Below are 12674 nucleotides of genomic sequence, written 5' to 3'. Positions count from 1 at the left end.
AGTTTAAAATATTTGGATAAATTAAAATTATAAATAAAAAATATCATTATATTATATCGAAAATTGAAAGATAATAAAATAGAATCATATTCTAAAATTTAAATAAAATGGCATAAATGTGTAACTTCAAAACTTCGGAACATGCAAATTTGTTTTGAAATTCTTAGATAAGAATTAAATATTTATTTAAAATATAAAATATAATAAATAAATTATTTATCATTTATATAAAATATTACATATAATTATATCAAAATATTTCAATATGTCAATAGATTGAATAGTTTCAAATAAATCTATTAAAAATATTACATAAAAAATATTAAATTATAATTATATATTAATTATAGTAGTATACTAAAAAAAATTAAAAGATAATAAAATAATATTATACTTCAAAATCCGAACAAAATGATTTAAATGTGAAAAATAAAGATGTGAAGTTAATCTGAGTTCAGAGTTACGTTTATATGCAAAAACCATTGAAATGTGACAATTAAAGAAAGTTAATTTGAGTTCCAAAACTAAGTAGACAACAAAAAGCACATAAAGACTGAAGCTTGTACGTGCTAATCCTTATCTGAAATTGAATAAAAAGCCTTTGAAGGCTAGTAAACGGCCAGAAAGCTTCTGTTTGAAGTATCAGAAGTTAGTATTTAGACTGTTTCAAAGAACGCGGACATGCAATTAAGTATTCATTTTAAACAGTCAACTAATACTGCGGTGTCCAGAAATGAACAGTTATGAATCTGTTGAATCTTGCATTCTCACAGCTAGAACAAGTATCAACGTTTCCAAATGTCAACGACGGTGGTTTCTTAAATTTTTTAAGGACTTTTATAATGAAACATGTGGGCCGGCATTAATGAATTAAACCCTGGGACTGACTAAAAGCCTTGGTTGCATTTATAGACTCGTAGGATCATGCAAATGTTGAAATATTTGATCTTTAGTTCACAGTTTTGTGATTCTTGCTTCTCTTGCCGTTAGTAGATTAAATTTGATTGTTGCTAATTGAATCTATTCAAGAGCTCTTGTTCTAGACCCTAAATTTGAGCTTGTGGATGTATAAATTTTCGTTTTGGAAAGGCGAATTTTAGGGGTTTGTGTTTGGAATGGGAGGAAGTAAACATTCAGGAAACTCTCCATGCGCTTCCTGTAAGCTTCTGCGTAGACGTTGTGCAAAAGACTGTATTTTTGCTCCTTATTTTCCCGCGGACGAGCCGCACAAATTTGCCTGCGTGCATAAGGTCTTTGGAGCTAGCAATGTCAGCAAAATGCTTCAGGTAGTTTACCAGATTCTTGATGAATTTTCTCAGTCTGCTTATGGCTCCTCCTGCTCAAATTTTAGAACCGAGATTTAACTCGGGAGTGGAAACATTTTGTCAAAATTTAGGAAAGAGTGTTAACAGGGTTAAAGAATGTAAATAATTCTGTCAATTGCCGTGAAGTGCATTTTTTTCTGTTTACACAAGCTTTACATAACTTATCGGAATTTACTGAAGAGTTTAAACAGGGATTTACAAAAAGAGCCTAAGTAGGGAGAGATTATGTAACTGATAATGTCAAATCGCCTTAGAGTGCACTATGAGATTTTTGGCTCAAGTGTAGTTTTCCTGTGCAAATGTAGGTGTCCCCTACTCAAAGCCATCCCATACTCAAAGCCTTCTCTGGTTAGTCTGCATTTTTATCTTTATGCTTTTTTATCTCATTTTAATGATGGATCATAGAATATGATTCAAAATACTGATAATCAAGTCCAGATACAGAAATAACATTAGAAATGGATTGTAGAAATCTGAACTTATCAAAAATTACCAAAGAGTTTTAACAGGAAGAGATTATGTAACTAATTTTCTTCAGTCGCCATACAGTGCAATTTGGGGTTTTGGGTGCAAATTTAGCTGTCCTGTTTTTGAAGTTATTTCCTTACATATTAAACTTCACTGAAGAGTTTTAACAGAAAGAGACTATTTAACTAATTCCGTCGAAGTGCCATACAGTGCAATTTGGGATTAACTTAAGAGTGTATGACCACTCTGCTTAGATAATACAACTAGTTTGGGATTTTGTGGATGCAAATGTAGTAGTCTATGTTTTAGAGTCATTACCTGACTTACAGTGTAATGACCATTCTGTTTGTTGCAGAGGAAAAGGGAAACGAGAAGTCCATTCAAGGTGCATAATAATGGATTGCCTCCCTCCCCCGGCTAGCTGGACATAGGTGGGATACTGAGTTGCATGTAGGGGGGCCAAATAATGCTGCAATATTTGAGGCTATTAATAGAACCAACGGTATGGAGGGAGCTTCGGTAGATTAAACTTAAAAATTTTGAAATTTATCAGAAATCAAGTCTTCTTAAATGCAAGATGTAGATATAATAAGAAATAAAGTTGAGATCAAATACCCAGACAACTATAACAAAAAGTTGGAAAGATGTGTACTTCCATATTAAATAGCTAAAACTTCATTTCATTGTAGATGATAAGAAATCCTCTCCATAGAGAACTCTCAAATTTTTGAAAGCTGCATCTTTGAAACTTGTATGATAGTACAGATATTAACGGTTGAGAGAGAAAAACAAATGCTAGCTTTGGAATCGATGGATACAACGAAATAATGTGGGTGAAAGAAAAACTTGGAGAAACTTTGATGTTCTGTTTTATGAATAGAGAATGGCCTTGTAGCCTGATTGCTTAAGTTTGTGGTACTCTTAGAACATAAGATTCCATATCTGTTCTCAATGATAGTGTACACAATTCACAAAATTTTACATAGTTGAGTAAAAGATTGACATGATGATGGCAGAGCAGTTAAGCGTCTAAATGAAAGATTTTTGAAGTTTTAAATGATTCTGATTGTGATTAAAATTTTCAATTTGGCATTTAATTTTTTCAAAATTCAATTAATTAATAATAAGCTTGATAGTCTAATGCATTTCATTGACTGTATGCTGTTAAAAAGCTCATCATTTATGATTGTTTTTTTGGCTGGTTCACATGTATAAGACAATGGTGATTGCCATCTATGCTGATTCTTACATAAACTTCGATGTTCTGTTTCATAGATAGAGCATGGCCATGTAGCCTGATTGATTAAGACTTTGGTACTCCTGATAATAAAACTCCTTATCTATTCTCAGTGGTGCTGTACATAACTCACAAATCTTGCATAGTTGACTAAAGCTTTGGCATTATGGTGGCAGGGCAATCAAGCATTTAAATGAAAGATTTTTGTTGGTTTAAATGATTTTGATTCTGATTAAGTTTCAATTTGACATTTATTTTTTTCAAAAGTTAACGGATAAGCTTGATAGTATAGTGCTTTCATTGGGTATTATTTGTATGCTGCTAAAAAGCCCATTTGTGATTTTCTTTTGGGCAGTTCACATGTATAAGATAATGGTGATTCTATGGAACAGAAATATTAATTTGCAATCAAATTATCAAATTCGTGATACTTTATTTAGAGTCGGTGACAATCATTAGAATGCATTTTTTGTGCAAAACAATCACCATATTTCAGAATACTGTAGGATTTTCTTCATGTGTGAAAATTGCATTTAAAATTGACAAATCTGATCTTTTTCATTTTGTTTTAATGTTTCACAGGATCTTCCAGTACATTTAAGAGCGGATGCTGTAGGAAGCTTAGTATACGAGGCAAATGCTAGAGTCAGAAATCCTGTGTATGGCTGTGTAGGTCTCATCTCATGTCTGGAGAAACAATTAATAGATCTAAGAATGCAGCTAGCTATGACCAAGGCAGAGGTGGGGTGCCTAAGGCAAAGTGTAAGCTCAGGCGAATCGGTTCGTGTGAATTCTAACGAGGATTTTGAAAGTAAGCAAGTGGCCTTGGATCAAGATAATTACCAAATTGCTTATCCTTCTTGTGGTCCTTCTGATCAGTTTCAAGCCCAAGCTCCATTGTGGACATAAGAAAGGCTATGTCGGCTTGCCATAACAGTATGAATATCAGATTATCATCAGGAGAGATCTTTATTGGGTTTGCAGTCTGTATTCTGTCCTGTTTAGGTCAGATCTTGTAAAGATATAGTTATAGAATTCTATTCTTTGTTACAACTGGAATAAGGCAAATCATATGCATTGTCACATCCAATATTGAGTTGTGTTGGAGAAAGTCAATCTTTAATAATAATAAAACGATGGCAGTCGGAAGAATATCAATTACCCCTGGTGAAACAACACCGCTACTTGTTTCATTTAATGCACAGGGCAAGAGGCGGCACAGTAAATAGGTGCTTGAGAAAATTTATGGATGCTTCGTTTTTGGATGTTGTTTTAGGACGCTCTTCAGTTTTTAGACATGAAATGGCCCTTTGTTTTGATTGGCAAAATTTAACATATAATTTATAAAAGTTATTCTAAAAGCTAGGATTAGTTTGTCGGATGGATGATACATTCCAAGAGGTCTCGGTATAATCATGGAGGAAACTCTATAGTTAAGCATGTTCAAGCTGGAGTAGTACTAGGATAGATTTTCTCCGGGGAAATCGTTGTGCTTCACCTTGTGAGCATCACCTATATCCAATGAGTGGGGTTGCAAGTAGAGTGGGTTTAACTATGGAGGAAACTTTGTAGTTAAGCACGTTCGAGCTAGAGTAATATTGGGATGGGTGACCTCCCAGGAAGTCCTAGTGCTTCAACTCTGTGAGCATCACCTAGATCCAATGAGTGGGGTTGCAAACAAAGTGGGTTTAACCATGGAGGAAACTTCATAGTTAAGCGTGTTCAAGCTGGAGTAGTACTTGGATGGGTGACCTACTGGGAAGTCGTGGTGCTTTTCACCTCTGTGAGCATCACCTAAATCCAATTAGTGCTAAGTGTTTCATTTATTCTCATTAGAGTGTGAATCACTACTGATAATATGGATCACTAAATTTGACTCAAAAACTATATAGTCAAATCTTGATAGCAATATCATAAGAAATTAGCTATACTAAAAACTAATTATAATATTCTATCACTTTTTTTGAAATGAAAAAAATTATTTTAAATAATGGGTGGTTAAGAAAAGCCATCTTAAAGAGTAGAGAAGTTACAAATTGTGATCAAAGAATTGGGGTACAAACTTCTTTTTAAATTGATGATTTTTATTAAACTGGTAAGTTACAATGCCAATGTGTGTGTGTAGGTCATTAAGTCACTAAGAGAAAGGGGTACTCTTAAATGAGTTGTAATACTTGGTATTCAAACAACTGATTTTTTAATATAATTTAATATTTTTTGAAAAACAACACAAACTTTGAAAATTAGAATAGTAAAACACTCATACAAGAACAACAATAGTAAATTCAGTTTTTTCATTAGACCATTATAGTGACATAAACTCAAATGAGTCATTCAAGTGTTTAATTCCCTCTCAAAAAGTCTACTCTTTAAGTAGATTCAATCTATATAACTTTGGATGGAGATTTTTATCATCCAAATTATATCAACATGAAACATTATGTAGGCTTATTTTATTTATCTATCTTCATTCTTTGAAATTTAACTTTGCCCTAAGTTTTCTAGTGGAAATATCATTTTGGACCTATTTTATTTACTTGAGTTATTTTAATTATGAAATGGTAGCCAACATTGGCATAGTGTGATGGTTAAATTGTAGTGTGTTGTAGTTGTTACCCACCAAAGTTCAAACCAATCTAATGTTGAGTGTTTGTGTTAATGATGAAAGTCACTTATTAGTTACCAAATTCTTTAAAATATATTTGGGTTCATCCCATAGTTTGATGATTAAGTTTTGGCATTGTTTTTTATTAAGTAAAATAGGTTTTAACAAGTGTCTGAAACCCAACAGTAAACAAAATAAACCACATTCTGTCATGAGCATGAAGCAATTCAACAAGAAACAACAGGCCATAGAAGGCCACTAGAACTGGACAAAATAAAACACAGCCTCTGAAGGAGTGGGCAAACCTAGCAAACAAAAAACCAAAGGAAAAATAGAATAGCCAGGAGAACCAATCAGGGCACCGTATCTTTGACCATCACTCATCAACTATATGCCATCTGGAGAGTCATCATTATCCCTCTTCTTCTTGTTCTGATCTGATTAGGATCTAGGACTATTACAAAGGAATGCTTAACATTATTTCATAAAGTAAAATTTCAAAGCGTTAATTAGCAAATTAACACAACTTAAATGCTGAAATGAACAAAGCATAAAAAAGTAATGACTGAAAGAAAGAGAGTAGAGAGACATAAGACAAAACATGATTGATAACGGAGTTCATCCGCGGGTCGGATTACATCTTCGGGTCCTGCTCCAATAGAGGGACCGATCCAATTTGCTCCAAAATCAATTACAAGTGTTCAAGATCTTCCCTTCAAGCACAATTGCAGCATTACTCTCCAATGTGCAGGAATAATCATCAAGTCTCCAAGATCATAATCTCCTTCTCATCACTTAGATGCCTTTCCAAAGCCTATTACCCCCATTTTATACATCAAATTTAGCCAAAAATGGGCTAAAATAATTAACCAACATAATCTCCCATTTTGGTTACATATTTCGAATTTACCCCTTTTACCAATATTTTGTTATGATCTCACACCAAAATTAAGGGTTTGTTTTCAACAAATACCCTTATTTAGATAAGATTGGGCGGATTTGTTATGGATAGATAACAACTCTTCCCTTAATATTTTATATACCATAAATAGCCCATTGGTTGGCCTTAATTTTAGGAGGCCAATGGTTAGGAGTTCAACTCCCATTATCTCATTCCTTTAATTCGAATTAAATAGCTATTTTAATTCAAATTTGAATGTTTTCCCTCTCTTTATGATTTCATGATGTCATGTTGACGTCATCAAAATCCATACTTTTGCTTGAATTTGAAACCATCATAATTTTTATATCCGATATCCGTTCTTGATGAAACGAACGCCATTAGAAAGCTTTTGACAAGCTCTTCCATTTGAAATCCATTGTCAAATACTTTTGAGATGATTTTTTTTTTCACCCTTTTATGGCCTTTGGTCCCAAATTGACCAAACTTTGACCAGTCATACTTTTTGCACCTGAACTCCAAGTTTGCTGTCATGTCCCCCAATTTTTTGGTGACAGTTCGATTTAATTAATTTAATTAATGGTTGTCCAAGGACGACTAATTAATTATTTTAATTAAATCAATAATATTAAAAGATAACCTTGTATTTAATAAAGTGACTTGGAAAATATTTAATAAAGTCACTTGAGGGATAAGATCAAAAAGGTTCTAGAAGTCTCTGGAGAGGATGGAGGGAAAAGAATAAATAAGCACCCCGGGGCTCCATTCGAATCAGGCAGTTGATTATCTCTCTTTGTGTTTCAGATTGTGATTCAATCACGGGTGCATTGTGGAACCTAGGGTTTCTGCAATTGTCACAATTGGCCATTGAGAACGATAACTCTCAATTGGTACGCAATTTTGAGGGTGTGAAATATCATCTGAATTATTGCAGATTGGAGGTGACATTCAGTCATTTCATCAGGGCGATAATCTGTGGCTTAAGGCCAATTTTGTGGTTTTGTATCACTAGTCATGAAAGGATCAGCTAGTGCGAAATTAATTGACACCTACACAAGCATTGCAGCATTGAAGACTCGTAACTCATTGATCAGTCTGAGGGTTTAAGGAAATTATAAACAGCGATCTATTTTTCCAAGTAGGTAAGAGTTTTGTTATCCATAATAATTCCGTTTTCTTTTGGAGATCAACATGGCATCGCAGGACGGGAGGATTTTGCAGGTGACTGTATTGTACCTGTGTTGAGATTAAAAACGGGGCTTGAGCCAGGATCGAAATAGTCCGCCCACTCCAGTCTAGACAAGCATATATTGTGACATGCGTCGCTGTAGAAGGGTTGGCTTGAATCCGATATCCAGTGGACTGATTAGCCCGAGTGTTCATCGGCAGACTGTGTTCTGTTAAATCCAAGTTTGCACATGAAATTTGCCATTTCACTAGTAGTGGCAGAAGACATATTAATCTACATACGGGTTAATCACTTTCACCACAGGAGGAACCCATTCGCATCAAACCCGGATTGAAGGCTGTAATCGCAGCAAGCCGATTAATTGGAAGTCACATGCAGAATAGTTGCAGGGTCGTCATTAAGGTCAGATGACTCAATCTACATCCAAGTGGATAGAACAGCGGAGGGAATTGAATTTCGCATCAAGCCGACTGCAGAGGAAAAATCAGTTCAGAGAACAATTTCCGGTTTAGTCACATTCTCCTGCGAGAAGCCGGGTCAGCGGGCAGAGGGAGGTCATCGGGCAGAGAGGCATTTTCCACATAAACTCCGGCGGCTTCTTCCGCAAATGTTACTACTGTCAGTAAAGAAATCGCAAGCACTTCTATTTATTACAAGGGGCACGGGTCAAACCATAGCAAATCTAAACCCGTCATTGGCACTTCATGTGGAGGCTTGAACTTCAGGACCAGGCTTGTTATCCATTCTTATTATCAAATACAAGAAGATATATATCAACACTAAATATTGTTGAATCTGATGGAAATCCTGTTAAGCTATCCACAGCTCCTTTGCTTTAGAGCAGAGCAACATACATAAGAGTGTACAGAAAGTTCAGGATTCTGCAAATTTAGATAAGTCTTCTGACAAAGGCAGAGTGCGTGGACAGAAGTCCATCCGCAAATCAGTGACCAAATTGCCTTCTGAGAAGAATATAAAGATAAATTCCAAGACACGACCTCAAATTGCAGAGAATGATATCTTAAATGAGCCGGATGTTGAATCTGCCAGTGTGTCTACCGAGAACGGAAAGTTCAGTGTGATCAGCGAGTCTCATAATAGTTCTATCAGTCCTAATCATGATCATGGCTTGGAAGCCAAACAATCAGAAAATGTCCTAGAGCTAAAGGAATTTGACCTTTCCAGTTTGCAGAATGCCATTTCAGGAGAAATCATTGAAGATAGCATCCTGATGGGGTTATTTCGGTGGTATCAGAGCTCGATTGCTAATTGTTTGAAGAAATGTCAAACCCTTGAAGTTTTAAGATTTTTGGTGCCTAAAGAGTCAATAACCTGTCAGGGTTATTTCAGTGGTATCAGAGCGTGTTTTCTTGCCATCCTGTGGGGTGAGAACTGACTTACATGAGTGATCAGCACTCTACTTCAAACAAGATGGACAGGTACAACACAAAGTCTCCAAGGACACAATCTCGGACAAGTAATAGACGCAGTATTCAGAGTCGGAATTGTGGAAAGGAGGACTATTCAGGCATTCAGGATGAGCTCAGAAAGATGAAACATAACATGTCTGAACTGTTGGTTAAACACCACCGTATGCTTGACAAGCTGTCCGTCCCAGCTAAGGTGAGTAAATCAACTGGATTTCGTTTTGGAAAATCTTCTCACGAAGCGTTGACAGATACAATGAGAGATGCTACTAGGAACCTTAATGAGGAGTTCGAGAAACAAGTGTGCAACCAGTCAGAGGCTTCAGTTCGGTCACAGGAAGAAGCAGTGAAGGACATTACGCTGATGGATAGTAACTGTCAACTTGACACTCAAGTTGAGACAGTTGAATACGAGTTTCCCAAAGGTGATGTCTCATGTACTCAGGGTAGTTTGGTTCCGACAAGCAATGATTACAGTGAAGTGAGTTCAGATGATGATGAAGATGTCATTGTGCATGATGATGAGATACCTGGTGAAAATGAGCAGACATCGAGTTTTTATGATTTTGCTGACAGAGAGTACTAGGCTCAGTTAGATGCTTCGTCACATGAGGATGAAATTGGTGGTACTTCACATGATTTGTCCAGCCAGCTGAGGGTAAGCAAAGATAGTATTGTGGCTTCTTTATCTCTTCATGACAGGATGCGGGAGATGTTAGAAGAGCACATCCAGATGATTCAGTTACAAGGAAGACATAAGGGAGTTCATAAAAAATCTTCTTGTTGTGACTTACATGCAATTGGTGAAGGAATGGGAACGACGAAGTTGAGCTATTTACATCTTCTATCAGACTGTGACCATCTTCTTAGCCTTACCAAAGATTATTCAGATGCCTTGAGGAGGAAGGAGGAGGAAATTGTCAAGCTTTCTTGTGAGCTTGAGGACACTCGAGCAACTTTGGCATTACAGGACTGGGAGAGACATGAGAATGAGCATGGCATGGAGCTAAGTTTAATTTCATCTGGTACGTCTAACACTCAGCTTTCTACATTTGACGGATCATATATGGTAGCTGATAATGTTACGAGTTCATCTTGCATTCACATCCAGGATACAAGGACAATGGCAGACAGGTATGTGAAGTTAGTTGGTATTGGTCACATTACTCAGGTAAGGAGTTTGCTTGAGTTACCAGCTGTTTCTTGTTTACGGATATGGACTCAAGAATGTTTCAGCAACATTTGGGATTCAATTAACTGGAGATGTTTTAATGGTAGCAATGATTGCTTGGATGCTATCATGGATTTGATTAGCAGAATACACGGTGTTGTCTTTCCTTGTGCCAGCAGTTTGTCCGATGTTGGTATTAGTTTTTATGCACTGTTGTTGGGTTTGGTTCATATTTCCAGTCGACCATTCTTGCTGAAAGGTGTTGGAAGTTTTTCATATTTGCCAGTATGTACGGATGAGTCCCAGGATCGTTTTGGCCTTGATGACATCCAGAATGATGAAATGGACAGTTTTGAAGACACAGCTTCTTTGACAAATTCTTTTGGTACAAAAGAGCTCGACAGCAGTACTACAATTTTTGACAATTTGGATATTGATATGGACCTTGGAGATGATTCACGAGATATGGATGTTAATATTGAGGATACTCCTTTAAGAGCTCTAGAAGAAGATTGTTGGAGACAGTTCAGCCAGAGCCATCGTGTGACTAGCCAGTTGAAAGTTAGTGAGCGAGACATTGCTATCGCTTGTGAGCATTTTGATACTGCTCGTCAGTTGTTGGCTGTTACTGGTTGGGGTTCTTCTATGACAGATGAGTCCAGCGGTGGTTACTTTTCTTTGGCAGAGATTCATGCCTTGCGTGAAGCTGTTCGGATTTTGAAGCAGGATTATTTACGATTGGTAGCCGACCGTGGTCACTTGGTTGAGTGGGGGAGTACAGCATATGAGGCACTCTTGGATCGTGAAGAGGAGGTGAATGAGCTTTCCCAAGAGCTCATAGTGACTACTGAGGCATTAGAGGACACACAGCGAGATCTACAGAAGTCACAGTTTCAGTTGAAGGAGGTGACCGTGGAGTTGGAGCATTTGCAGTCAAAATCAGCCCCAGACCCAGTTCATTTGACTACTGAGGTGGTTGATGGTAAGTACACTTCCGCAGTTACTACTAAGGAGCATATTGTTAAGGCCGACACATATATTCAAGATTTGGTAGTAGCTGGTCCTAATGAGTTTGGGATACCAGTAGAGTCAACTCTCCAGATTGATTCTACTCAGATAGTTGATAGTGTGGTACAGTTGAGTACGCCACCCTTATAAGAGGACCCGATGTGGTGTAAAGGGGAGTATGTAAATGTTTCCTTATATAATTTTTACTGCGCTGAATCGTTTATGGAGTATTTGCTGGACAGTGCATGTGTTCATTTGGACTCGCATGAGTTGACAGAAGGTGTTCTCATCCAAGATACTAGTGTTATTTGCAGATTGGTTGAGAAGATTATAGGGGTCCTTTCTACTATGCTACCTCACAGGGATCTCGAGGAAGTGTTTGTTGAGCAGAATGCATGGGATCCTATCCGACCTACAGTCACTCGGAGTCAGAAATTGGAGCCATCTGTTGATTCCCAGTTCAGTGATGATGAGCGAGCAGCAGAGTTTGGAGGTTCTTATCAGCGTTATGCGGTAGGGTACGCTCATCATTTTCCTTTTGACATAGAGATAGAAGATTTTATTTCACGAAGATGTAGATTGGCTCCAGTTTCTTACCATCCATTAGGGGATAGATTGGCCCTTACTTTCGAAAAAAGAAGTGGTAGTAGCAAGTTATTCAGCCTGCAGCATCAACACATTCGGAGCAGTTTTTCAGAGATTGAATTTGATGGCAGTAATTCAGGTACCTATAGCTGTTGTCATATCTACAGTGCAGTTGGGTGCAAGTGTCAATTAGACAGGGACTTGAGTTTTGATAAAGTTGATGTTTCAGTTAGGTTAAGTTCTGCAGAACGGTTTCTTCTATTGACATCTAGAGTTGGTTTTCAGATGATTCCATCAGAGTTGTCAGTTGTTTGGATATTGAGCATAGTTTCTCAGCTACAGGTATTGATGATTTCTCCACGGGAGTATGATGAGGATTGGGATGATACACAGATTTACATTTGGGATCCAGGCAGACTGATTGGGTCATGGTTCAGCCATTGCTTGGGGACAAGCAATTTCAGGAAGGGTGGACTGTCATGTCCCCAAATTTTTTGGTGACAGTTTGATTTAATTAATTTAATTAATGGTTGTCCAAGGACGACTAATTAATTATTTTAATTAAATAAATAATATTAAAAGATAACCTTGTATTTAATAAAGTGACTTGGAAAATATTTAATAAAGTCACTTGAGGGATAAGATCAAAAAGGTTCTAGAAGTCTCTGGAGAGGATGGAGGGAAAAGAATAAATAGGCACCCCGGGGCTCCATTCGAATCAGGCAGTTGATTATCTCTCTTTGTGTTTCAGATTGTGA

At 36.8% G+C, this 12674-nt stretch overlaps 1 protein-coding gene across 1 annotated transcript; it reads left to right on the top strand.

Annotated features, from left to right (window-relative positions):
* Window positions 1-702: 702 nt before the first annotated feature.
* Window positions 703-4303, top strand: LOC149549508 (LOB domain-containing protein 12-like). Its single transcript, XM_089794921.1, has 2 exons — window positions 703-1286; window positions 3613-4303. Exons 1-2 carry the CDS (start codon window positions 1116-1118, stop codon window positions 3937-3939), a joined length of 498 nt encoding a protein of 165 aa, XP_089651047.1. The 5' UTR covers window positions 703-1115; the 3' UTR covers window positions 3940-4303.
* The last annotated feature ends 8371 nt before the right edge of the window (window positions 4304-12674 follow it).

This window comes from Cupressus sempervirens, chromosome 7 (genome assembly GCF_028749045.1).
Source record: "Cupressus sempervirens isolate cs-2001-9-10 chromosome 7, ASM2874904v1, whole genome shotgun sequence".
Classification (NCBI taxonomy): domain Eukaryota; kingdom Viridiplantae; phylum Streptophyta; class Pinopsida; order Cupressales; family Cupressaceae; genus Cupressus; species Cupressus sempervirens.
Note: the sequence above shows the minus strand (reverse complement) of the source record. Positions and strands in the feature narration are given on the sequence as shown.

Coding starts and splice junctions, on each gene's coding strand:
- LOC149549508 (XM_089794921.1), top strand. CDS start 1,116: ATGGGAGGAAGTAAACATTCAGGAAACTCTCCATGCGCTTCCTGTAAG. Junction 1,287..3,612: donor ATGTCAGCAAAATGCTTCAG/GTAGTTTACCAG, acceptor AATGTTTCACAG/GATCTTCCAGTACATTTAAG.